This window comes from Pundamilia nyererei, unplaced genomic scaffold (assembly GCF_000239375.1).
Source record: "Pundamilia nyererei isolate P.nyererei 1_Seehausen unplaced genomic scaffold, PunNye1.0 scaffold00045, whole genome shotgun sequence".
Taxonomy (NCBI): Eukaryota; Metazoa; Chordata; class Actinopteri; order Cichliformes; family Cichlidae; genus Pundamilia; species Pundamilia nyererei.
Genome location: NW_005187446.1, coordinates 2,453,590 through 2,480,966, shown reverse-complemented (window position 1 = coordinate 2,480,966; position 27,377 = coordinate 2,453,590). Strand labels below are relative to the sequence as shown.

The 27,377-nt window shown below is 42.6% G+C and overlaps 1 protein-coding gene across 7 annotated transcripts; it reads left to right on the top strand.

Annotated features, from left to right (window-relative positions):
* The first annotated feature begins 521 nt into the window (after positions 1–521).
* Positions 522–27,377, top strand: myh14 (myosin, heavy chain 14, non-muscle). Of its 7 annotated transcripts, XM_005732035.2 has the most exons (46): positions 522–929; positions 4,653–4,833; positions 6,711–6,917; positions 7,894–8,050; positions 8,994–9,021; positions 9,902–10,016; positions 10,917–10,964; positions 11,293–11,304; positions 12,370–12,462; positions 12,562–12,625; positions 12,829–12,927; positions 13,021–13,164; positions 13,260–13,474; positions 13,567–13,719; positions 14,021–14,194; positions 14,440–14,613; positions 14,735–14,849; positions 15,140–15,208; positions 16,375–16,580; positions 16,665–16,786; positions 16,939–17,008; positions 17,098–17,258; positions 18,127–18,235; positions 18,382–18,513; positions 18,629–18,835; positions 18,938–19,075; positions 19,335–19,458; positions 20,490–20,661; positions 20,747–20,959; positions 21,040–21,184; positions 21,270–21,476; positions 21,589–21,693; positions 21,898–22,050; positions 22,233–22,481; positions 22,569–22,682; positions 22,766–22,864; positions 22,952–23,164; positions 23,261–23,422; positions 23,505–23,633; positions 23,742–23,830; positions 23,921–24,044; positions 24,119–24,327; positions 25,547–25,655; positions 26,176–26,348; positions 26,526–26,549; positions 26,931–27,377. In XM_005732035.2, the coding sequence occupies exons 2-46, from the start codon at positions 4,666–4,668 to the stop codon at positions 27,118–27,120; spliced, it is 6,183 nt and encodes a 2,060-aa protein (XP_005732092.1). In that variant the 5' UTR covers positions 522–929; positions 4,653–4,665; the 3' UTR covers positions 27,121–27,377. The 7 variants fall into 7 exon arrangements, with proteins under 7 accessions (XP_005732092.1, XP_005732094.1, XP_013766040.1 ...); XM_005732037.2 differs by lacking the exon at positions 10,917–10,964; XM_013910586.1 differs by lacking the exon at positions 11,293–11,304.

Below are 27,377 nucleotides of genomic sequence, written 5' to 3'. Positions count from 1 at the left end.
TAGTTACCAAAGCAGAGTACTGTACAGTACAGTATTATTGTTACAGTCACAAATACAAGGACTAGACTCTCTATTATTTTAATTTATTTTATTTTATTGACAAATTTAATATTATTTAATATATGCGTTACGTTTTGCGTGCAAACAAATATATAATTTTAAAGCAGAAGTTGAGATTTCATAGTTTCTCGCTATTACTCTGATATGATTGGTGTAAATATTTACTTATTTACTAACCGTGCTACTCTTGGAAATTTGGGGTGATCTGAATCAGGCACCTTGAATCAGATCTTTCCAAGAAACCCTGTATTGAGCTTGAAGGTGAAGTCAAACGATTCCGATCCCAGATCAGCGTCTGCAGACACTCGCTGCCAGTCAGTGGTAAACAAAGAGCGCGCAAATCCCCCTACTGTAGCGCGAGAGCGCCGCACGGCACCTGCTCCAGCGCTCCGATTTGCTGTTTGCCATGTCATTCAGAAGAAGCCCCGCCTCACGGCAGTTAGCATTGGTTAAAGGCGGAGACGTCTGCGCCGCTGTTGTCTCGATTCGTCAGCGCGAGCGCTTTATGACCGTTTTAGGGCGGAAAGCTCCCGTCGTATTCAAGAGGCGGGTCTACGGCTCGGTTCTAGATTTTGATTGGACTCGTTTCTCTCTAGACCTGTCTAAACCCCGTCTGCTCGTACTTGGTTGGTCCGCTAGCAGGAAGTTCTTCTCCGAGGCTGAAGCCGCCGAGTTGCCCTCAGTGCTCTCTGTCTATTTTATTCTCACCGAGGAGTGTGTGTTGCTCCACTGTGAGAGCAATGCAATGATAAAAGCCGCATATGCGGTACGCTACACACCTATCAGGCAGGAAAATAACCCAAGAAACAGCCTCATCCCGGTTCCCCTCACACCGCAGCCTTATCCACACCTCAAAGCGGAACCTGAAGGTAAGACATTTAATTGCCTTTACTCTAATCCAACTCGTAAATAGCCAGTGTAATATCCTCAACGTATCATTTTTTTTAGTGGAGCTGGCTAACCTCGTATGGTTAGTCTAAATGCGGTGGCTTAACGCCTAAATGTGAAACAGCAGAGGGGCTGGGGGCATTTAATTTAGGATTGGTCTTTGTGCTAAAAAAGCCTTTCATCGAAATGACCTGAAGTCTGGCCAAGAAAAGCAATTATTCGACCTTATTTTTAACATTCCGACCCATATTACCAAAATCTGTTGGTCCATTGTGATTTTTGTGTGATAGTAATAATGGTAATGATGGTGGTATTAATATTATTATTGTTATAAATAATAATGATGATAGGAAAAAAAGGCTGTTTTTGTGGCTGCCACATGCATGCCGTTCACAGTCATTTAAAGGCTGGGGCCCATATGGTTTTTCATGTCTTACGTTCAAGGTGTGGTTGTCTTCGTCAGGTTTTTTTTCCATTTGAGCTGAAGCTACGGTTTGAAAATGCAGGTTAGTTCACAGAGCTCCAGCTTCGCAGCTGGACTGCTCCTGCAGGCGCCGCACTGCAATTATTACAGCCTGTGGGGTTTTTTTTTTTAATAATAATGTCACCTTTTCCTCAACGTGTCCGCTTTAAGTGCGCAGATGCCACGGTATCGTCCCCGATGCTGTGTGCCACTTGGCATCAAAGCTGAAGAAAAGGCGTTTCCAGCTCCCCCACCCGTCACGCGCAAGCACCCACACAGTAATTACACGCGCACACACATACAGAGAAAAGAGGACCCCCGCAGTGAATGACCTCAGTTCAAACTCACAAGGTATTGTCTAAGGGCTGCTGCTCAGTGTTCAGGGTGTTGCTATGGAGGAGAGCAGTCAAGGTTTGGCAACTCCAGCTGCTGCAGGACGAGTTTGCTGCTTTAGTCCACGATGTACTGCGACATCCTGGGATACGACCGCCTGTGCAAGGAGTTTGCTCCAAGTTAATCGGTGGCATCGATGAGGCTCAGCAGCATCGTGCACTACAGTTACAGAGCTGACAATGCAAAGACCTGACTGATGATAGGGCTGATTGAAGAATAGCCTGTGGAAACAGGTTACATCTCATGCATTTTCTCTTCGTAGAGACATAATTCATATGTCAGTTTGTTTTTTCTAAGCCCAAAACTAACAATACACTCTGACTGCTAATTGGTTTTACCCCAACCCCAATAGAGCACGTTTCTTTGTGGCATTTAGAGGTATTAAATGCATATTAGTCAGCCACATGATTCACTGACATGACATGTTTGTATCAATGCTGGCTGCAGTAAACCCATGTTTCTCTTCTCCTGGAAATAGTCTGTATATAGTCCCAGGCAAATAAAGTGTTTGTTGTTATATTCATTTAAAACTACATTTCCCAGAAATATGAGAAAGTAGTAAGAAATAGACTTGGGGCTGAGTGGCACATGTGGGAAGTTTGAACTTAATAACAGTTGCACAGCTGTTTTATGTCACCCTGGGATCACATATTTTCCATACTGACTGTCTGGGTGGTGGCGACTCTTTTGTCAGCATGTTTACTCCACACCCACAGTTGTATTAAGGTTACAGGTATGGTAATCACAGGGCTGGGGACAGACGGGCCAAAAAAAGTGAGATGAATAGCAAGAATCAAGCTCGATGACATACCTGTTAAAGCATGGAGGATAGGCCTAAAGCTAACACACTCACCCTATACGACGGCACAAAAGCCTGTCTGGTCAGACTTGACTTGTTCAAAGGTAATCCCTTGTGCTTGTTTCAGAGGAACTTGTGTTAGCTCATTCCTTCATAAAACTGAATTCTGTTCATTTCAATGACCTCACACAAAAAAAATCACCTGCATACTCACCATTTAGACCATCAGATGCCACAGATTTATATTAACATGACACTAATAGCTGAAGCTGGGATGCTAGAAAGATTAATCAAAAGGTTAATGTTATTTTAGGGAATCTAATTATCTGTTAACTAACAGATAATACAACCATCTTGCTATCAGTGGTACAGTAAGTAGGTCCCAGGTTCAAACCCTGGCCCTTCTTGTCCAGTTAACAGGTTTTTCCTTTGCTTACAATGATTTTCTCTGGGAAATCCAGTTTCTCCCATTATCAAAAAACCTGCTTAGTTAATGCTTCCTGTCTCAACCCAGATTAAGATTCTCTTTTGCAAGAAGGTCTTAATCTCAAGAGTTTCGCTTCCTGGTTCAATAGAAGATATGGAAAGTCTTAAAACACCTCTTGGCCTTTATTTGGGTAGATTAAAAAAAACATTATCTAAACCAACTTAAATATCAGTATCATGAGGACAAAAATGAAATGTGTGCATAGAATCACCAGGCAAATCTGCAAAAAAGTATAATTTTTTTTTAGCTGTTATAACAAATTTGCTTTACACATGAAACATCTGCAGTTTAAGACCAGGAGGAGACTGAAACCCAGTCCTGAGGGATACAAGCTCCTGCATTCCCAGTTCTATTCCCAGGCCTAGATAAATGGGAGGGTTGTATCAGGAAGGATATCCAGCATAACATCTGCGCTAAATCAAAAAGCCTGGATAACCATCTGCTGTGGTGACCCCTTGGCATTAGGGGAGCCACCTACAGCACCTATACCTTACTCCACTCCGAGCATCTCTGCTGTTGCCATAGATTTCAGTTCAGCATACTCTGAGCGCATTTTTGACATTTCCGGGGTTTTTTTCTAGATTAATTTTTTTTGTTCTGTTAAAAGTCAGAAAGTATCATAATGTAATAATTTATAATAATGTACATTATCACTTCAGCAGCTCACAATATCAACTCAAAATGTCTTCACTTTACTTTCAGAGATTCAAAGAGATTAAAATAGCATCAAATATTCATTTTTGTTTTACTGATTGTTTCTCATTAAGTGATGAATAAAATAAATAAAGCAGTGGTAACAGCTGCCACACCTGCAACCGGGCTTTTCTGGTTGGCTTTATTGCCCCTCCTAGTATATTTCTTAGTTGTCTGAGTAGCTGAATCATTATGTTGTAGTACTGCAGTGATCCTGGCTATAGTTTGCCTTCATGTGTTAGATTAGCTGCCACTTTTAGACTGTCACCTCGTCTTCCACAGGACCCCAGCCCCTAAGGCGAATCAGCATTTTGGCACCACTGTGTCCAAGTCCTCAGTGAGAGGGCCTCTACAGTTTTATCTCTGCTGAGTCCAGTGGGCTCTAGTGCTTCATCTATTTCAAGTTAACAATAGATCCAGTCCATTGTGATCTCCTCTTCTTACTGCTTTCCCACCCTTTTCCCTTCCCATCCTTCCCCCTCTTCACTGTCATGTCAGTTTACTCAGTGGATTGATGTATCTCGCTGTTCCTCCACCCCTCCAGCTCTCCACCCAGCCATCTCTCTGTCTTTCTTTCATTCCTGTCTTCTCGTTGATTTGCTGTGTCTTTCAATTAGGCCATCGCTGGCCAAAACTCGGCTGGATATGGCTTGCGTGCTACTATTGCTCTTCCTATATATGTGGGTGCGTGGTTGGTTGCACATCAAGTGTGAGATGTCTTGGCACAGAATCACATTAGTATCACAGTACGACAGTCCTTTATATCCTCTGCAGAGCTCCAGTTTGTAGGCCTGTGGCAAGAAGTGGCTCAACAGGGAATGACTTTTTGTTGCGCCCTTTTTTTCATGTCTAATTCTCTCCTTACCTAGTGCCAGAAGTACCATGTCCAGGCCAACGGGGGGCGGTGCCAACGATGTCACCCGCTTCCTGTCATCGGGCACAGCGCCAGGGTCTCCCAACTCCAACAACTCTATGTTCTCTGCTGCCAGCCAGGCTGACTGGGCAGCTAAGAGGCTGGTGTGGGTGCCCTCAGAGAAACAAGGCTTCGAGGTGAGCTGCCATGACATGCGGTGCACGAGCACAAACATTTCAAATGCAGGATGTTAACACAATAGACAAGTTTCACTTGTTTTCTCATTCCTTCCTTCCACTGTCTGAGTTTGTTAATCCCCTGGTGAATTATTGGCCCTGAGTGTGTGCCCTTAGTTAAAGGTGTGTCAGACAGGTCAGGCACAGACATGGGCTGTGTGTGTGTGTGTCACATTTTTTATGTTTGAGGAGGTTTTTGTTACTATAGCAGTGCTCTATTTTTTCATCTTGTTGGATTATTTACTTTTGATTTGTGAAGGTTACTTACATATGTAACTATGTAAGGTCTAAGTCAGCAGCGATTACCTCTACCTCTATTACCTCTAAGCATGCACGTCAGCTTGATAAGACCTCAGAGGGTTAAGTGTAGTTAGTATCACAGGCACAGTCTTACAATTTAATATTTTTGATTACGTTATTTACTTTTGTCATTTAAATTGTTTTACTTCCACTTAGTTTCCAGTTGTGATTTGCTCATTTCAGTTTGGCCTTTAGTCTTTAAAAATATTTAGTTTCATTTTCTTTACAATTTAAATGTGGGTGTATCCATCATGGACAAGTTTTCACAAGCTCAGAAAAGATATTACAGTAAAAAGAAAAAAACTTGATGTCATTTAGACATTCCAGTAAAAAGAACAAACAAAAGCGTCACCATGCTTGTTGTGCTGAAACATTTAACCACATTGATCCGTACTAAAACTAAGCACATGTCTCAGCTCAGAATTTATCTTTATTTCATTTATCTAAAATGTTTTTCACACCTTATTTGGTTAACTGTAACAGCCTTGATCATGAGGCCCTCATGTTATTTGTCTCACTTCACCTTGCTACTTGTCTAATGCTCATGACAAGTTTGCAGTGTGCATGTTGAAGGAAGTGACATAAGAATTTGAAGATTTGTCTCACAGCCTCTCTCTGTCTCTGCTGGACTCGTTTCATAAAAAAGCTCTATGAATAGAACAATACGCTCCTTCAGCCTCCCAATGTTAAAGAGGCCTTTGCAGAGACACTGACTTCATTTTACAATCACGATCAAGCACACACACACACACACACACACACACACACACACACACACACACACACTGTCATCTAGTTTCATATTCTTAGCTGGTAGTTCAGTGTGACTAACATTCACCCACATGAATGCAAACACGCACAAACACACACACATTTTGCATGTTGTGCATATCAAGTAGTGGAGAGAATAAAATGCAGCAGAGCAGGGTCCTGCAACATGGTCAGAGCTTGAGATCAGTACTTCCTGTCCAACAAGCACGAGATCAGCAGCGTGACAAAGGAGGTCGTCTCTGTCCTCATCTGTCACCGTCTATTCTCGTCATGCTGTCAAATGTAATGACACTCATGCTCCAAACCACACTTGGTCCCATTCTGACAAACATTTCTTTTTAAATATAGTTACAATGTTTGCTGTATTTTAAATGTGGGTAGGAGTTTTTTCTTCTTCTGAGGTGTAGTAAATGTGTTCATTCATTTTGGCAGTTTTCTTTAGCAAACTTCAAGTTATGTGAATGAAGTTTGACCTGATGTGCAGGCTTTCTGTTCTCCTCTAAGCTGAATAGAACTATACAGCTTAATATGCTTGATACAGGAAACTGTTTAACAGTTCGTTTGTTTTTTAAGTCAAAGATACATTTATTATAAGTGTCATCTGTTTGGAAAGCTGTTCTGAGTGATTTTGAGTCTGCCAAGTAGCATCTTCATAGCATCGTTGTGATCCAACAAACAGTCTGCCCAAAAATCCTTTTATTAAACAAGTTTCATTTTGTTCTCAGTTACGAGGTGAAAACTCCTCAATGTTTTTCTATTAAATCCAGTCTGCCAGCATCCGAGAGGAGCGCGGTGATGAGGTGGAGGTGGAGCTGACAGACAGCCAGCGGCGGGTGACCTTGTCCAGGGAGGAGGTGCAGCGTATGAACCCTCCGCGCTTCAGCAAAGTGGAGGACATGGCCGACCTCACCTGCCTCAATGAAGCGTCGGTGCTGCACAACCTGAGAGAGAGATACTACTCTGGCCTGATCTATGTGAGTGCACCAACCACAGCTCACACTGTACACACATGCATGAGCCAGAGGAAGCAGTCGCTGGACACGTGAAGTCCTGGATGTTGTGTACATGTGAAGTGCGGTGGGATCTCTTGTGTAAGCTGATATGCATCGGTAAGAGATGCATTTCAGCTTGTGTGGAGTCAGTTTACGAAGTTGTTGTGTGGGTGTGGGGCAGCTATGGGGGCATCTTCAGTTTCTGCTGGAAAAAAAAGGGGGGGGGGTGCAGATGTAAGATATCAGTGAAGTGGCATTTAAAGTGAAATAACATAAAGAAAATTGACTCGATTAAATGCAGAGCTTCCTGTTAATGATGTGTAAATAATGGAGGATGCTAAATAAGAGATGGAAAGTCAGGAACGCAGAGAGATTGTTGGAATAGCTTTGAAGGGTGTATCATACTATTGGATAAGATAGGTGTGGGGGGCTTTCATGACTTTCATTTATGCAGCAATCATCATGGGAGCTTTATTGGTGTTGACACACTGTGTGTCATCACTGACTGTGTTTACAAGAGGTGCAATTTTTCTTTGAATTTTTAAAATCAATCCTTCTGTGCACAATCCTGTGCATTAATATGTAACCCGGGATGCTCTATACAATCTTGGCAGCACTGTTGCCTCCCTTCTGCGCTTTCTGCTAAAGCAACAGTTTAATGAGATCGTGATACTGCAGATTTTACACAGGCCGCCCACAGAACATGTAATTTTTGTCAGTCTACTGCAGTCTGGCCTAAATTACTTGTATTAAGTGTGTTAGAGGTCAGAAAAGTTGCAGATTTTGAAAAACAGTCATTAAACTCACTATCTTCTTCATAAAGTTGTATTTTTGAATTATAGCGTATAAAGAATAGGACTATGAGAGGGTAAGACAGTTATATTCTGCTGGGATTGACATCCCCCACGTAAAATTAGGTCAGTGTGAATCTCTCTCTCCTGTGTGTGTTTTCCTCTAGACATATTCAGGGCTTTTCTGTGTGGTTGTGAACCCATACAAGAACCTGCCAATCTACACAGAATCCATTGTGGAAATGTACCGAGGCAAGAAACGCCACGAGATGCCCCCTCACATCTACGCCATATCAGAGGCTGCTTATCGCAGCATGCTGCAAGGTACTTAGTACTGTCTGTGACCTCTAACCCTTAGTTAACTCTGACCCTGTACATGTTCCGTGATCTTTGATCACTAAGCCACATTGTGAATACTGTTTCAAGGTGTGGTATATTCCTGGCTTTTATCAAAAGCCTGAAAAGTTAAAACAAATATACGGGATGGTATTTTTACAACTGAGATTTCCAAGAGTGGCACTCCTTTTAACGAACAGTCAATCCAGTGATATAACTGTGTATTCGTTGTGGTTAACCGCATAACTTTACATGTAATAGCAATTACTGACAGATACTTTTCATGCCCTCCCCGCCTTTCATGTAGAGTTTATTAAATGAGACAGAAAGGGTCGGTTGAGCAATGTCTCTGCCTTTGAGTGACTACCTGAGATAACAGAACAGGGCAGATGAGACTCTTTAGTCGAAATTACTACCTCACACCTCTTTAAGGGTAGGTGTGTTACCGAGGTGATTCAACCTGTATGACCAGTATGAATTCCTCCAGGCTGAGCGCGTGGGAATCTTAAAAGCAAATGCAAGCAATGTTGCAAACAGTGTCCACCCATTGACTACCAGTGTTGAGTGGTTTGGCAGCCTGGAGAGACCAGTTCAGCTGGTGACCAGCTTTGCTTTACAGCTCTTATTGAAAAGAAGTGACTGACATACAGAGAAAAAGGGCTCAAATACACAGAATATTTATTTATTTGGCTGCATGGATTTCCACAGCACTTCATGCCCAGTTTGTGGGGGTGGAGGTTTAATATAACATGAGCCAGCTAATGCCTTAGAAAGCCTCTTCACTCCCATGGAGCAATCTACAGTGTGTTATTTCAAGGAATCATATGTCATTTATGTAATTCATTTTTATTCATTTTAGCCAAACTTGTTGTTGAACGGTTGGCGTTTTATGTCGCCCCCATGACCTTGTGACGTGTTTTCTCTCCCACAGACAGAGAAGATCAGTCAATCCTCTGCACGTGAGTAGCCTGCAGCAAGCCATCAGTGTGTCTCTGTGTACATGCTTTGTCATTTGGGAGGAGAATTTTCTAGTGTTTGCTGGAGTCCTTCTGCATTTGTATATTCGGTGTGCATTTGCTTTAATTAGTATGCATTGAGGCCTGCATGCACTCATGTGTTTATATTTGTAACTAAATGTGGTGCAAATCAAAACACTCTTGTCCTTTTATATAGATCAGAAGAGGAAAATGTGATAATTTCAGATTTTATCTGGGATTTTATATTTTTTCCAAGAAAAAAACAAAAATCTCAGCTGAGTAAATTTACATCTTAGTAATTCTTCCATGTAGCTACGTACACAGTTTCTATAATTGAGCGAAAAATAACACAGAAAATCGACTAAGACTTCAGTACCATATTGTGAATATAGCCAGCCTCCTGTCTGTGTGCACCCTACCTGCTTGCTTGCCTCTGATCCTACCATCCTGCTCTTCTTCCTGCCAGACTCTTCCTGTCATTGTCAAGGCTCCCAAATCAGGCTCATCTCGAGTCAGTCTCAAAGTGTGTGTGTGGAACAATTCGGCTGATTCTTTCAGATCTTTTACAGCTGCTATTTTTGTTCCTTTCTCCTCCATTATTTTCCAAAACCAACAACACTAGCATAGCCTATATCCTTCACACCTGCCTTCTGTTTAGACCTGTGGTCTTTGAATGCACTGCATGGGCTCTAATGTTTATTATTGTGACTAGTGTGCGTTTGGCCACTTGTTCATGTGGATTCTCTCTCTGTAAAAATTATATATACCAATTCATGATTGAGATCATATGTTGAAGACCGAACATTTAGGCCAACTGGGGAATTAGCTGTGTTCCTTACATAGTTTTGTGTTTGTGTTTCAGAGGAGAGTCCGGAGCTGGGAAAACGGAGAACACTAAGAAAGTCATCCAGTATCTGGCTCATGTTGCCTCCTCCCATAAAGGTGGCACTCTGGGTAGAAAAAAGGAAGCTGTGCAGGTATGTTACAGCAGAGGTGCAACAGAACAGAAGAAGAGCAGCTTGGAGAACACATCACATACAGAAAGGCTTTATAGAAACTTGGGAATAAAACAGGAGGGGAATGACAGGAAGGATAGAATGGGTGAAGAAATAACTAAGGATTGATGTGAGAAACCAATAACTGCAGTCTGCACTCTAAATACTGTACAGTTTAAATAAACCCAGTTACAACTATTTCAGGTTGACATTGCTGTTTACGTATTAGGCAGTCTTCGACCACTAAATCACCAATCTAGGAAGAGTATTGCATGTTTTAAGCGTGAAATGCTGCCCAGCTGGTGTATATGTAAAGAAAGACTGACGCTACTCTTGATGTCTTACAGTTAACTTTGGGTCTAAAAACAGGGGCTGTTAGTGTAGAAAGACTAAAAACTAATTGGAAACAGCTTGAAAAGATTGTCTTACTTTCTGTGACTCATGTACTGCAGTGTTTTAAGTGATTATTAAAGGGAGGCTGTGGAGCTTAGCTGTAAATTAAACTGTTGTGTTTATATTGAGTGTTACTCTCCAAAATGCATTGTGTGTCTAACAATCATGTCGAGTCAGCTTCCTTCCTTATAAAACCATATGTTAGCTCCTGCATTGTTGACATCCAACTTCATGAGCTAGCACTCTTCTTCTTCTCCTTCTTCTTCTTCTTTTCTTTTTTTTCTTTCTTTATCTTCTTCTTCCCTGTTAATTGATATGATAAGACATGCCAGGTTTTCTGTAGGTGCAGTTAAGTTTATTGTATCTTAGCTCGGAGTGGGCTTCCTCTTTGAATCATTCTGAGCATTATTTCTTACCTTCCTTCCTGCACTGGTTTTTCCTTCATTTTCTTTCGTCTGCACTGTCCTTCTCTCTTGCCTGCATGTTCAGATGGACGGCTCTAGGTCCTTAACAAGAGGCAGCACTATAGTGAACAGGGTGAGTTAACTCTGTCTTGCTGCCCTGTCCTTACTTTTGCTTTTCTCTTTGCCCTGATTTCTGCCTAATGAACTCCAACTAACTCAAAGCAGAGTAACCTTAAACCATTGAACTGTCATTGCTGATATTGTTGCTCATTAACAGTGAAGCCCTAGACAGTATATTCGATTTAGACTGTTTCTGTTCTTTTGTTTGTTGTTATGATTGTTGTCTTATTTGTCTTATTTGTCTTTTTATTGTTTGTTTGTTTATCCAATCCACATGTTTGTCCATCCACCCAATCTCCTCCCCCTTAAAACTTCATTTTTTTCCACACACAATTCACCAGAGTATGCAATATGTGAGTATGAAATATTTAGAAAACTTGGGTTTTTATTTATGGGGAGTCCTTTTTTAAAAGTGAAACTCTTCCTGTAGAATATTTACAGGACCTGATATGATTGTCTTGCTTCATAGTGAGAATCATATCTTCCTTCTTTCTGACTTTCATCTGAATAACCCGTGGTCTTGTGGGTCTTTAGTTCTGGTAGTTAGTTCAGTCTCTACTGTTATACTCAGCGGGCAGGTGGTTGCAAAGTGTTTCTGCTGTAGATGTGGTTTTAATAACACAAACTGAACATGATGCAATTGAATGATGTGGGAGCGGGTGTGTTGTTGCAGCTGTTTGTGTGTACAGCGTTTGAAGTGTACATACTCAACTATATGGCTTTGTTAATGTGTGCAGTGCACACATTGTTTGCTCTGTGTTTTGTCGCTATCAAAGGGCTGGCCTCTTGCTCTCTCTGTGTGCGTCTGCCTTTTGTGTTGACTGACTGGCATTCTTTGATAGTTTTTGCCATAAAACCATCTCCTGTAACTACCTCCTTTGATGCTCATTGCTGGCTGCTGCTGCATCGTCAGCTGCTGCATCGGCAGTGCGACAACTGCAATAATGCATTGCAGCGAGCTTGAATCAGCCAATATGTAGCTTCACATCTCGCTGTGTAACAGTGCTTCTCAACCAAGTCGATAGTACCCCTTTATTGATTTTAAAAATCAATAAAAAGGTTTCAAAAAGGAAGTTATTAAACATATGAAAAGCAAATGTGCAACATAATTGATCCCCTTATCATGGATTGCTAATGAGAGACAAGTATTTAAATTATGTTGAGAATCATTTGTTCTTGTGACGGGGAATGGGGAGTGTGTTGGATGCTATATTGGGCCCTAAAATGCATCAGTATGTGTCACTGCTCTTCAAGACTGAGTCATGTATTTTTTTGTATTTTACATAACAGATCGTTAGTTCCTCTCAGCAGAGCAGTGTTAACGTGTGCATTTTAGTCCAGAGGCCACCATAGAAGTCTTTCTGTGAAGCTGTCATGTCTGTAGTTTTGTCTGATCAGACGTCTCTTCTGTTTCACAGGGTGAGCTGGAGAGACAGCTGCTGCAGGCCAACCCTATACTGGAGGCCTTTGGCAACGCAAAGACTGTCAAGAACGATAACTCCTCTAGATTTGTAAGAGTTGACTAGATTCATTAATCGGATAGATAAAGTTCTGCCGTCAGTATAAAAAGAAATGAACTGAAACATGAGCCACCTCTCCTGCTTTTTCAGGGTAAATTCATTCGTATCAATTTTGACGTGGCGGGATACATTGTTGGTGCCAACATTGAAACCTGTATCTTTCTGCTTACTTTGTGAAACTGCACTTCCTCCTGCCTTTACAGCAAAGGGGAGTGAGAAGGCAGACGGTCTTTCTGAATTTTTACTTGAATGCTTGCTTGTCCGTGTTCATTTGGAAAGCATTTAAGGGTTTACCTGTGTACCATACTAGAAACAACTTTAAAATGGTTGCACATATCCATAACTATATAAATTCAGACCTCCTTGAAAAGTCTCGGGCCACCCGTCAGGCCAAGGATGAGAGGACTTTCCACATCTTTTACCAGTTGTTATGTGGAGCGTCAGAGGAAACTCGAGGTGAATACAAGTGTCATTATAAAACATATATGCTATTTTTGCAAAACCGACTAGTAAACTGTGTCTAAAACTTGCTGTATTTTATGTCTCTAGCGGACTTGCTCTTAGGAACTGCTGATCAGTATCGCTTTCTCAGTGGAGGCTCGATACCTGTTCCTGGTCAGAGCGATTCAGAGAATTTCACCCAGACTATGGACTCCATGGCTATTATGGGCTTCAACCCCGAGGAGTCGATGTGTAAGAGAACAGAGGCGGGGAAAAAAATTGGGTATTTTGTGTCTTCAATCCTTGCTATGAATCACCTTCCTTCTCCCTGTCTTACTTCTCTGCAGCCATGCTGAAGGTGATCTCTGCTGTGCTCCAGTTCGGGAATATATCCTTCATGAAGGAGAAGAACCATGACCAGGCGTCCATGCCTGATAACACAGCTGCTCAGAAACTCTGCCATCTGCTGGGCATCAATGTGCTGGAGTTCACTCGGGCCATCCTCACCCCAAGGATCAAAGTAGGCCGAGAGTATGTGCAGAAAGCCCAGACTAAAGAACAAGTAAGATCTTATATGCAAAAAAGGCACACATGCTCATACATAAACAAACATTTGTCCCTGTGGAGTGTGACTATACATACATTTTCTCCTAGGCTGACTTTGCTGTGGAGGCCCTGGCAAAGGCAACATACGAGCGTCTGTTCAGATGGCTGGTCCACAGGATCAACAGAGCTCTGGATCGCAGACAGAGACAGGGAGCCTCCTTCATAGGCATCCTTGATATCGCTGGATTTGAGATCTTCCAGGTGTGTTCATGTGATGATGCAGTATAGTGAGAAGTTTAACCCAATCTAGCACAGAGGATGACTTTGTTCTCAAAATATAATAAATTGTCTGTAATTAAGTGAAACATGTAACATTAAGGGATATTTCTAGCATTATATTTGTATTTTTTGTGGAGAATAAAACAGCATTACAGATGTGCAGTGGTGTGAATTATATACAGTTTTATGTCTTTACAAATCCAACAATGTACCTGTACTTTTTCAGTGTACATAACGTGAATTTTTCTATCTTTGTTTGCTTTTCTAAACCGATCCTATGCAGCTCAACTCCTTTGAGCAGCTGTGCATCAACTACACCAACGAGAAGCTGCAGCAGCTCTTCAACCACACCATGTTCATCCTGGAGCAGGAGGAGTACCAGCGAGAGGGCATCGAGTGGAACTTTATTGACTTTGGCCTGGACTTACAGCCCTGCATTGACCTCATCGAGAGACCAGTACATGCATACTAAAACACATTTTTACTTTTCATGAGATGAGACTAGATGCTGATAACTGATATGTGTTTTCCATACAGATGGGACAACGGATTGTTTATTTATAGTTAAATAAAGTGCATATTGTGAACGAGCCCACTGATTAACTAACACAAGCAAACAGCATCAAATAATTCTTTAATATTTTGTCATTTTGAATGAGGAAATCCACATTTTGCTAATAATTTCCCCTCTATTCATGTCAGGCCAACGCACCTGGTGTTCTGGCCCTTCTTGATGAAGAGTGCTGGTTCCCTCGGGCCACAGATCGCTCATTTGTGGAGAAGCTGTCTGCTGAGCAAGGCAGCCATCCAAAATTCTTCAAATCAAAGCAGCCACGTGGGGAAGCTGACTTCTCCATTATTCACTACGCTGGAAAGGTATCCCTTGACTTTAGTTTTTCTTTAATGTATCCTTTCAAATTTAGGCAACCCACGTTTTGACTTTCAGTGATAATCTGTCTCAGCTTTGATTTCTACCATGTGACCTCTCCTTCCACAGGTGGATTACAAGGCAAATGATTGGTTAGTGAAGAACATGGATCCCCTGAACGACAATGTGGCGTCTCTTCTCCACCAGTCGTCTGATCATTTTGTCTCAGAGCTTTGGAAAGAGGGTGAGACTTTCTGTTTCACACACTTTCTAAATGCTGCCTTTACAGATTTTGTATTGAAAACTTCAGCATTTTTTGCAACTGTGCCAGTTATAAATATTTAAGCTATTCTGGTGCAAAAATGTATTAACGTTACTACATTTCTCTCCTCTCTTACATGCCGTTTCTTTCTCGCTTTCTTCTGTTCTGTCTCCTTCTTGTCTTCTCCTCTTTTGCCTGCTCTTTATCCCTTTTGGGCTCCTTTCCTTTCCTATGATCTTGCTCCCTGTGGTCTCCTGATGCTTCCCGATCAGACATTCAAACTCTTCCTCGTGTGTACTTCTTTGACTCCTATGCCACACTGCAGACTAATGGCGCAGACAGTAGGTTTTTGTACCTCCTTACAATCCTCCCTCCGGCCACTGTTGTTTGCTGGCTGCCCAGTTTTTGTTGTCTTTATTGCTTTTTCTGCCATTTCCCCTCTTTTTAGTTGATGTTTTTGTGGTAGTGTTGTGTTGTATCATGTTGTCTCTGTGCTGTTGTGTTGCTCTCTAATTTCTCTTTCACCACGTTTTTGGCCTTCAGTAAAAGTGCCGTAACTCTGTGGTGACACATTTCTTCACTGATAGTAATTCTCGTAGTGATTCTTGTCTGTAGAAGTTTCACTTCATTTGTCACAAAAGCCACATTCAGGATCACCTTAGAGTGTCTGCCTGTAACTAGAAGAGCTCTATTGAATTCAATTCAATAATTTAAAATGAGTTATTGGTTGGCCCGGACACATTTATAGTCATGTTAATTAACGTGCATGGTCTCTAAACAAAAAAAATGAAAGCGTACTTGCGTGCAGAAATGTGATCCTGAATCAGCTTTAGAGACGCAACATGTTGCTTTAGAGTATTGACATGTAAATAGCGTAGCATGGTTTAACCAGTGTAGACCTTTAGCTGTAGTCATCAGTGATCAGTGTGTTTTTTTAGTTTAGATCACATCTGATGAACTGGAGCATATTGATCTGAGTGGTGATACTGGCCTCTCTGTTCTTTCTACTTTTTACTCCTGTGTATGAAATTAGCTTCATACACTTAACAAAATAAACCATCAGTCTTTTCAGGCAGATCTGCAGCTTTGCCTGTGCAGACATGTCCAAAGTTGACAGGTTGAGCTTGAAAAACATTACCTGTGAAACTCATGCACTGTATTAAGTGTGTGTGTGCGTGTGTGCGTGTGTGTGTGTGTGTGTGTGTGTGTGTGTGTGTGTGCGTGCGTGTGTGTGTGTGTGTGTGTGTGTGTGTGTACTGGCTGTGGAAATAGATGCTATGGTTCTAGTTTTAAAAACTAATGATGGCCGAAATCCATCTCATATATTATTTCTGTCCAGAGCTTGATGGGAGATATGAAACCAGGTGTTGTTGCTATTGTGTAATAGCATTAACCTGTTCACTCACTCATGAAATGCCAAATCATGCTTTTTGATTTATTTATTTTTAACTTCAGCTAATTGATCATTTCTGCCAAAAGTGAGACCCTGTGCTCTGTTTCCTTCTAGTGGACAGGATTGTGGGTCTGGACCAGGTGTCGTCAGGAGAGAGCAGCGCGCCGGTCACATTTGGAGCAGCAGGACTGAAGACGAAGAAAGGAATGTTTAGGACTGTTGGGCAGCTTTACAAGGAGTCTCTTACCAAGCTGATGGCCACACTGAGGAACACCAACCCTAACTTCCTCCGCTGCATTATCCCCAACCACGAGAAGAGGGTGAGGCAGGCGGTCAGGATGAACTAGTGAGAAGAGATAATAGCCTTCTTTCTGCTGACTCTTTACCCATTTACTTTTCTTCAGGCTGGTAAGCTTTCCCCTCACCTGGTTTTAGACCAGCTGAGATGTAATGGTGTTTTGGAGGGCATCCGTATATGCAGACAAGGATTCCCTAACCGCATCCCGTTCCAGGAGTTCAGACAGAGGTGCGTATTTGTGATGGTCTTTTTGATTCGTGAAGTGTGAACTACACGCACACACTTCATGCCACTTTAAGAATCTTTTATGGCACCTGCCAGTAGACCTTTCTGCTCATCGTATCATTCACTCAATCGCACATTTATCATTTGTCTTCCAGATATGAGATCCTAACCCCTAATGCCATTCCTCGCACCTTCATGGATGGCAAACAGGCATCAGAACTCATGGTATGTAACTTTCAAGCAGCTAAAACTTCACAGCATTACATACAGTTGTTCAGATAGAAGCTTGACCAACTCCCCTGCTGCTCTTCTAGATCAGTGCTTTAGAGCTGGATAAAAACCTGTTCAGGGTGGGTCAGAGTAAAGTCTTCTTCAGAGCTGGAGTCCTAGCTCACCTGGAAGAAGAAAGAGACCTAAAGATAACTGATACCATCATACGCTTCCAGAGCGCTGCCAGAGGCTTTCTCTCACGCAAGTAAGACTAATTACTAATAGAGAACTATTATAGGCATCTCATTAGTTTTTAATGTCTTTTATATATAAATTCAATATAAAATATAAATGGAAGAATAAGATGAAATTCATGTTACTTTAGTTATTGGTCAGTTTAACAGCCTTTTTTGCTACCTGAGGTAAAAGAGATGGAGGACGATAAACATGTAGTACGGGTGAGGTTTCTCTGCAGCGCTAGTATCTGTGCAGTTGGCAGTTTTGTATTTCACTCTTAAAGGAGCATTAATATTTAACAATTTGTCAGCCCCTATCAGTGACTCAGGTGTTGCAACAGTTTTGAAAGGTATTTGGCAAAGCCTGAATTACATAATTCATTATGGTTATATGTTTACACTGGTGACTAAATGGAAAAAAGTCTATTCATTGTTATACGTCATTTGATTAATCTGGTGTCAGGTACATTTCTGTCATACATTTAAGACAAAAAATAAGTTTCAGTTGTTTTACATAATCTATTGTTGAAAGATTTATTAAAGAATAACAAGACTTAATTTTTAGTCTAAAAGTTTCCATGTCCCGAAAAAGTCTCCCCAATAATGACGTTTATTAATAAACTTCACGATGTTAGTGATATCCTAAAACAGCAAAGTAAATATGTGGAAGGTGTGTTGGAGAACAGGGTAAAACATAGTTATATGGACCAAAACTCATTACCAATAATTTGAAAGTTGTTTGTTAACCCTGTCAAACACCTGCTGATATTACTCAATATTGCAGCACCTTTTCAGGTGAATACAGCACGTGTTAATACCTCTAATTCTAGACACTGTGCAATATTAAATAAAAATGTGATTCTCATTGATGCATTTTGTTTGTTTTATTGCTTTCAGAGCCTTTTTGAAGAAGCAACAGCAGCTTAGTGCTCTGAGGGTGATGCAGCGGAACTGTGCTGCTTACCTCAAACTCAGGAACTGGCAGTGGTGGCGACTATTTACTAAGGTGCTGTGCAAACTTCTCAACATAGGCATGAAATGCAACCCACATTAAACATAATATACAACTAAAGGCAAGGCAGTGTGAGAGTAGAAAACCTTGTAACGTTGGGAATATTCTTTATATTTACCCCTTTCATCTCACCCAAACAGGTGAAGCCCTTGCTGCAGGTGACACGACAGGATGAGGAGATCCAAACCCGGGAAGCAGCGCTACAAAAAGCCAAAGAACAACTCACCCGAGCGGAGCAGGACTACACAGAGCTGGACAGGAAGCACGTTCAGGTAAACAAACCTCATCCTCATTGTGCTTCCTATCCACCACAGTTTTGTCTTTGCCTGTCTTACTGTCAGTCGGGGCCTCACTCATCACCACTCCTCCGTTTCTGTCACATTGTAGCTGATAGAGGAAAAGGCAGTGCTGGCTGACCAGCTGCAAGCAGAGGCAGAGCTGTTTGCAGAGGCGGAGGAGATGAGGGCCAGGTTAGCCAGTCGGAAACAGGAGCTGGAGGAGGTTCTGGGCGAGCTGGAGACTCGACTGGAGGAAGAGGAGGAGAGGGGTGTGCAACTGGCCAATGAGAAGAAGAAAATGCAGCAGAATATACAGGTTATAAAGTTGCTGTCTTTTTATGTCAAAACTTTGTAAGAATGATTGTAAATTGACATTAAAACAAGCTTACCTTGACATTGCTTTCTCTGGTTTTGTCAGGACCTAGAGGAGCAGTTAGAGGAGGAGGAAAGCGCCAGACAACGCCTCCTGCTGGAGAAGGTTACCCTGGAGACCAAAGTAAAGAGTCTGGAGACAGACCTGGTCACTGCAGTAGAGCAAAGAGACCGACTCGGCAAGGTGAGCGTCACATTAAATTTTGTCAAGCAATGAAAAAAAGGTTGTTTCACAACCTTAATAGCAAACCCAAGCATTACAGCAATACAATTACAGTTGCACACTTACATTTTTCTTCATTATGTTGGCTTCATTCAACATGATGAGACTGGGATTGCAATGAGGTAAAATGGGTCAGGAAGGGTTGCTACTTGAAAGCAATTATTCCTGCACAGTTACTAATAAAAAAATGTTTCACGCATCATCGTTTCTCTCTGAGCAGGAAAAGAAACAGCTGGAGGAGCGTCTGAATGAGGTCACCGACCAGCTCACTGAAGAAGAGGAAAAGACAAAAAGTTTGAACAAGCTCAAGAACAAACAGGAAGCTGTCATCGCTGACTTGGAGGGTAACTATGCTAAACGAATTTTGACCTTCACACAAATTTGTTTCCACACAAGTAATCACACTAAGGTTGACATTTATGTATTCAAGAAGCAGGTGTCCCAGCAGGAATGGACGCTGGAGTCCCGTCACATGCCCATAGATAGACAGACAGACAGAGATCATATGTCGCTGCATGAAGCTTTAAAATCAAGAGCTCCGTTTGTACTTAGATCGAAACAACATGCGGAAGACTTATTTGAAAGTAAATATGTCCAGAGCTTTTACACCTGCAAGAATCTTTCAGGCAGGTAAAAAAAAATTCCTGTTTGATCTCAAAGATTTGACGAATTAGTCTACTCGTCTGTCAAGAGCTGCAGTTACACGTGTCAGGTCTGCTGAAGGTGCAGCCTGCTTCCCAGTTACAGGAATGCAACACCATCCCAGATGGTAGTGCGGAGGGGTTTTTGTATTTATTAGTGCTGTACAGTGTAACTGATGTGCAACAATCAGAAAGTAATGATTTATTTCTGTCACTCACTGGTTTGTTTTGACAAACATACCTCCCTCTGTTCAGGCACCTTATAGATGCACTATCCTTTTCTCTCTTAAGCCCAAATTCAGCTACTTGACAGTAAAATAACTCCAACAGAATGGTTTAAATCACAGTCTGAAGTTTAACTGTCTAATCCAGAATTCTATAAAAATATCTGAACATTTAACAAAATAGTCAAAACTCTGATTTTTGTGCACCCTTACTGAATGGAGGAGTCTGTTTTTTGCAGTGTCAGGGTTTCTGCAGTCAAAGCAAGGAGCATGACTCAAACTTAGGGTGAACAAGGCAGCCAAGAACTGTTTTAAGGTAGTTTACTGTTGGAGAACAGATATAAGTACAGGTACTAATGAAGAAAGTGGAAACAAGTTGAGGTAGGTGTGGCATGACAGGAGTTTAGTGACATCTGGTGGGTGGATGGGGAAATGCAGGCTTATTTACAACTGTAATAACTTTACTGTTTAAAATCTGTGATTTGTAACTTACTCCATTGCTATTTGCAGAGCGCCTAAAGCGTGAAGAGCAGGGTCGCTTAGAACAGGAGAAGTTTAAGAGGAGGATGGAGAGTGAAGCTATGGAGGCCCAGGAGCAGCTGTCAGACCTGGGAATGCTGTCCTCTGAGCTGAGAGGCAGTCTGGCTCAAAAGGAAAAAGAAATCACCTCCCTGCAGGGCCGGTGAGACACAGAAAAGTATCAGAGACGCAGTAACTAAAATATAAGCCTGTAATGGATTTTTGAAGTTTTTTTGTGAATCTCTCAGGTTGGAGGAAGAAGGTGCACGCCGTGCTGAAGCTCAGAGGTCTCTAAGGGAGGCCTTGTCCCAAGTGTCAGAGCTGAAGGAGGAAGTAGAGAATGAACGAGGGATGCGGGAAAGAGCAGAGAAACAACGGCGAGACCTGAGTGAGGAGCTGGAGGCTTTGAGAACTGAGCTAGAGGACACTCTGGACAGCACAGCTGCACAACAGGAGCTCAGGTAGATGATGAGGACAAAACAAAGTTTACATTTAGTGTTTTGTTATCAGACCAGAACTCACACTTCTTATAACTCCACAGGTCTCGACGGGAAGCAGAGTTAAGTGAGCTCCAACGATGTGTTGAAGAGGAGACTCGCCGGCACGAGATCCAGCTTTCAGAAGTCAGAGTCAAACACAGCGCTGCCTTAGACAGCCTGCAGGAGCAGCTGGACAACAGCAAGAGAGTACGAGAAACACAGAAAAATTCAAATGCACATGCATGGAGACATGCGCAGTCTCTCACCGTGTCTCACCCATGCTCTGCTTCAGGCACGACAGTCCCTTGATAAAGCCAAGGCAGCGCTGGAGGAGGAGAGGCAGAATTTGACCTCTGAGCTCAAAAGCCTCCAAGCGAGTCGCTCAGAGAGCGAGAGGGGTCGTAAGAGGGCGGATAACCAGCTACAGGAACTGAGCGCCCGTCTGGCTCAGGCTGACAGAGAGAGGGAGGACAGGGAGGAGCGAATCCACAAGCTGCAGGTACAAATGAATAGGTACCAGTTTACTGGTTTGTGGTTTTAAGGTGTGTCAGTAAAGAAGTATTCTGTTTCTGTTCTGTTGAATGAATTTAACCTAAATGTGTCTCTTTTAGTGTGAGATTGAGTCCCTCTCCGGCAATCTGTCCTCCTCTGACTCCAAGTCTCTTCGGCTCGCTAAAGAAATGAGCAGCCTGGAGAGCCAGCTGCATGATGCAAGGGTAACAAATGCACACAGACACCAAGGCTGCATTTGATTTGGACATTAGCCTTTGACTGTTACAGACTCCTCATGTTTAAAAAAGAAAAAGTAACTATTTCTTTAAAGTCCAGAAGAAAATCCTCTGACTGTAGGAAATTAAAAGAACTTGATCCACTGATGACTCAAAAACAACCTCATATGCACCATTGCTCTTCTCTTTTAGGAACTGCTACAGGACGAAAGTCGCCAGAAGATGGCCCTTGCCTCAAGGGTGCGAGCACTGGAGGACGAGAAGAATGGACTGATGGAACGACTGGAGGAGGAGGAGGAAAGAGGCAAAGAGCTGAGCCGACAGATCCAAACTCACAGCCAGCAGGTAAGTCTGAGGGCCGCAGTGACTTTATTTACCTCTTAAACTGCTGCTTTCGAAAGATATCAGTTAACATTTTTCATAAAATCACAGAAGTGCTTTCCTTCAGACAGTCAGTATTAAATGTAAAGTTTTCTGTCTATATCTATGACTTATGTATGCACCCTGTGTCTGTTTTACTTCTACAGCTGACAGAGTTACGTAAGCAGTCAGAGGAGGTGAACAGTGCCGTGGAAGCTGGCGATGAGATACGCAGGAAGCTCCAGAGAGAGCTGGACAGTGCCATTCAAAGAGAGCGACAGAAGGAGGAGGAGAAAGAAAGAGTGGAGAGGCAGAGGGAGCGACTGAGGGAGGAAATAGAGGACATGACCATTGCCCTGCAGAGAGAGAGGCAGAACTGCACGGCCCTCGAAAAAAGGCAAAAGAAATTTGACCAGGTTAGAAACATACCACTGCTTCTCACATACGCACAAAGGCTGCAAATGTCTTTATGCGCAGTAACATTACCTCCTTGACCCCCCCAGTGCCTGGCAGAGGAGAAGGCGGTGAGTGCTCGGCTTGCAGAAGAGAGGGACAGAGCAGAAGCAGACAGCAGAGAGAAGGAAACAAGATGTCTAGCACTGTCCCGAGCCCTGCAGGTAAATTATTTGATAGACGGCACATAAATGTTTTTCATACATCTGTGTTTGTGATGGTAAATCGTCTGTCTTTCTGTGCGTAGGAGGCTCAGGACCAAAAAGAAGAGCTAGAGAGAGCCAACAAGCAGCTCCGTCTAGAAATGGAGCAGCTGGTGAACCAGCAGGACGATGTGGGCAAAAATGTAAGACTGTACACCTTGGGACTCTTTTTTTATTATTTCTGTCTCAGTCCTCTGTGAGTCACCATTTCTTAAATGCTTGTGCGTCAGGTCCATGAGCTGGAGCGCACACGGAGGACCTTGGAAACAGAAGCACAGAACCTGCGCATTCAGACACAGGAGCTGGAGGAGGAGCTGTCAGAGGCAGAGAACTCAAGACTGAGGCTGGAGGTCACCCTGCAGGCGCTTAAGGCTCAGTTTGAAAGGGAGATCAGCAGCAACGAGGAAAAGGGAGAGGAGAAGAGAAGGGCCCTGAGCAAACAGGTAGGATGGAGAATGAAAAAGGAAAGTGCTGGTGTTTCTGGTATGTACTTTTTGTCCAAGTTAATCAGATTGTTTATGTTCTTCTTTTGATCCCAGGCAAGGGAGTTAGAGATCCAGCTGGAGGAGGAGAGGAGTCAGCGGTCTCAGTCTGTGTCATCCAAGAAGCAGCTGGAAGCAGAACTGCAGGAAGCTGAGGCCCAGGTGGAGACAGCCAACCGTGGCAAAGAGGAGGCGATGAAGCAGCTTCGAAGGCTGCAGGTAAAACAGGGTACCCACACCTATTTAAAAAGTCAGTTTTCTGTAAATGTCAGTGTACTTAATTTAAAAATATCCTTATCAGGGTCAAATGAAGGAGGTTCTGCGCGAGCTAGATGAGGCAAAGGTGACTCGAGATGACGTCATCTCCCAATCAAAAGACAGTGAAAAGAAAATCCAAACACTGGAAGCAGAGGTCCTGCATCTTACAGAGGTATGTATGTCTATGTCTGTGCAAAAAAACCCATCCAATATAAATATTAAGATATCTTGCATTTATTTTTAACCAATCTTTTCTGTCTGCATGAACGTCTTTGTGCAGGAGCTGGCTGTATCAGAGAGGCAGAAGCGACAGGCCCAGCAGGAGAGAGACGAGATAGCAGACGAGATGGTCAGCAGCAGTTCTGGAAAGTGAGTTTAACTTTACCTCTGATGCATTTTGTTGATTTGAGGGGGGGTTTGTGCACCTGTGGTGTTGTTACTGAGATTGCCTTTGTCCAGGAATGTGCTGAGCGAAGAGAAGCGGAGGTTGGACGCACGAGTCAATCAGCTGGAAGAAGAGCTGGAAGAAGAGCAGACTAACAGTGAACTGTTGACAGAGAGACTACGGAAGACAGCCCTACAGGTATGTTCACTCTACAAGTGTCTCGGTCACACACTTTGAAGCACACACTCATCACAGCTACATTTCAACTGCAGGTGGAGACTCTGACTGTGCAGCTGCAGGGAGAGAGGACTCTGGCCCAGAAAGCAGAGGCGGCTCGAGAGCAGCTGGAGAAGCAGAACAAGGAGCTGAAGACCCGGCTTGGGGAGATGGAGGGGGCAGTAAGGGGCAAACATAGGATGAGTGTCGCTGCCCTGGAGGCAAAAATTGAGACGATGGAGGAGCAGCTGGAACAAGAGAGACAGTACGAGAAACAGACACATGCATCAGTACAAAAATCTTCCAGTTTACAAAGCTGTAACCTGCTAAAAAGAATTCAGGAATTAAATTGTTTTATAACACAAACTGTACATAAAATAGACAAGGACTCTTTGGAATCACCCATTGGTTTGCAGCTACCATTTGAAGTCCACAATTTAGTATTTTGTCCTTTACTTTATTTTTTTAATTTTTGTTTGGACTAGAGGTAGTTGTCAGCTAATGCTAGCCCCCACTAGCTAACAAGGAGCGTCTATAATTTATATTGAACTGGATTCTAACTTTGGTTGGTGAAAAATCTACTTACAAGAAAACAGACTTACTGGAGACACTGAACAGTCATCTCTTTATGGGCTCTTTTAGAAAAACCAAATGCTGAAAGAAGCTTTGTATTAAATCATGAATAGGTTCAGGCCTTAGTTTAATTTTTCAGTGGTGTAGGCCGCTTCTTGTTTCATACATAAAACTAAGAGTTTCTTTATCAGTTTAAAGTAAATTTGTTAGTTACATTGAATATTAATAATAATAATAATAATGTACACTTTATTGATCCCCATGGGGAAATTACTCTCTCTGCATTTGACCCATTCACTCAGTGAAGCAGTGGGCAGCCACTAAGCAGGCGCACCAGGGAGCAGTGTGCTGCTCCTTTGCTTAGGGGTAGCCGTTCAGTGGATTCAAATCCCCCGACCTTCCAATCATGGGGCAACCACTCTACCTACTGAGCTATGCCTGCCCCAATTGGGCCCTTTATAAATGTGTTAATTAGAGAATAATGATCTCAAAAAACCTATTTGAGATTACTTGAATCAAATTATGAATGTGAATGTGAAAGTATCCAGTTGTCCTGCTGGAAGCAGGCATCAAGAGATTGGTACACTTAAATCACCTTTCTTCCCCATTCTAAATTTCAGTTTGGTCTTTAGCAGTTGCTGCCATGTGATTGGCTGAGTAGGTGTATGTCTAAAGGAGCAGTTCAATAATTGTACCTAATAAAGTGGCCTATGATAATAGGTTACATTTACAACATTTATTAACAAAACGACACATGTGAACTGTGCCGTGATTGTAAATACATGGCATGGGGCGTATGAGGGTTTTCAGTGTTATAGGCCAAGCAATTACTGCTGGACAGATTTAGAATCACTAAACATCCGAGGGAAAAAAAGTCATCATTGATTGTAACAACCCTGTTTGTCCCTCAGGGAGCGAGCAATTGCCAACAAACTGATGCGGAAGACGGAAAAGAAACTGAAGGAGGTGATGATGCAGGCAGAAGATGAGAGGAGGCATGCAGACCAGTACAGAGAGCAGGTGAGAAAATTAAGATTACCCTGACTGCACCGTGCAGGTCAGTCACATTTATCTAAGTATGCTCAGAATAGCATTGTCAACAACAGGGCATTAAATAATCATTTAATGGGTATCAGGTCAGCTAAGCTTGCTGCTTTAATTGTGTCCGAGGGCAGTGTGTTGAAAAATCATCCTAAAATGAGTGATTTATCCAGCTCAGTCCAGACTAATCCTAATCCTGCATTGGCATCTGTGTGTTCATCGTGAAGTTAGAACATGTTCCACCACAAAATATAAATCCCTCAGTCACAGCAGAGACACTGACTCTCCTCCCAAAGCATCATCTGCAATAATCTGCCAGGTTTAATCTGACTCCTGATCCCCATTGGTCCTCCTGTCCTCACACTAATCTCTCCATTTAAATATCTGTCCCTGCTCCTTCTTCTTGGTCTCTCTTTTCCTGCAATCTCTTGTCAACTCGACCTCTCTGCTGCGCTCTGTCCTTTCCCTCCTCTTCCTCCTCCCTGCTCTTCTCCTGCAGCTGGATAAGTCGATGGTCCGACTGAAGCAGCTGAAGAGGCAGCTGGAGGAGGTGGAGGAGGAGAACTCTCGCTCCAGTGCCCAGAAGAGGAAGCTGCAGAGGGAGCTGGAGGAACTCACTGACAGCAGCCAGACCATGAACCGCGAGATATCCTCCCTCCGCAACCAGCTCAGGTAAGTGTGTGTGTGTGAGTGTGTTGGTTCATGTATTTATCTGTGGCTTCACTTACTGTTGATTTTGTTAACACCCCATTAATTTCTCATCGTTTTTTTTTTTTGCTTTGCTCTTTTGTTGCGTCCATTTTTGTCCACGTAACACTGACACATTACCCATCTGTCTGCGACACTCAGCTTCCCCGAATGGAGACCAGATATGTAGGTCATTGTTTTTTTTATTATTATTATTTCTTGTTCTCATTTGTTTGTCTGTTGTCTTGTGTGTTTGTCTTTGTGTCTGTGTATGAAAAGCCTGCAGCTTTCCATACACAAACACAAAGTTGAGTAGTTTGCTTATATTTTTGTCTCTAGCATATTTACACAGTTCTCTGTTTAGGGGGAAAAATAGCTTTCTTGGTGAAATTTGGATGGAAAGTTTGAATATTCTTAGTCATTTTTTAGAAAGAGTGGAAACAGTTATCCTGAAAATGTTAAACGTTAATTCTGAGCCCTGTTTTTTGGAATCTCATAAACTAAACAGTTAAGTAACTGAATAATAATAAAAACACATTTTTTAACTCCCGCTTCCTTTTTGTCCAGACGTGCTGCGCTGCCTCTGTCGATGCGTGGACGCAGAGCATTGGTTGATGACCTTTCATTAGAGAACTCCGATTCAGAAGAGCCTCCTGCCTCACCCACCCCCTCCTCTGGGGTCCCAGGGACCCCGACTCCGTCCTCAGAACACAGCCTGGACCCTCCGCCGCCCTACAGTGTCAACAACGCAGAGTGACAGGCACACATCTGCTTAGCTACACAAACAACGCACACGCACACACAAGCATCAGCCTCAGAGCCTCGACTGCTCGCGGTGATGCAGAGGCAGGCACACAGCACATAGCTACACTAGTTTTAAATTAAATGCCATGTAGGATAAATATCAGGCAGTTAGTTGTAAAGCATCCTCCCTGATATAGCGATGCTCTTTAAGATTTTGCCTCATTTTTTTCTCAACAAGTACAGAAAATGTGTTTTAAAAAAAAAGAAATT

Coding starts and splice junctions, on each gene's coding strand:
- myh14 (XM_005732035.2), top strand. CDS start 4,666: ATGTCCAGGCCAACGGGGGGCGGTGCCAACGATGTCACCCGCTTCCTG. Junction 13,475..13,566: donor AAGCCCAGACTAAAGAACAA/GTAAGATCTTAT, acceptor ATTTTCTCCTAG/GCTGACTTTGCTGTGGAGGC. Junction 16,787..16,938: donor TTCCAGGAGTTCAGACAGAG/GTGCGTATTTGT, acceptor TTTGTCTTCCAG/ATATGAGATCCTAACCCCTA.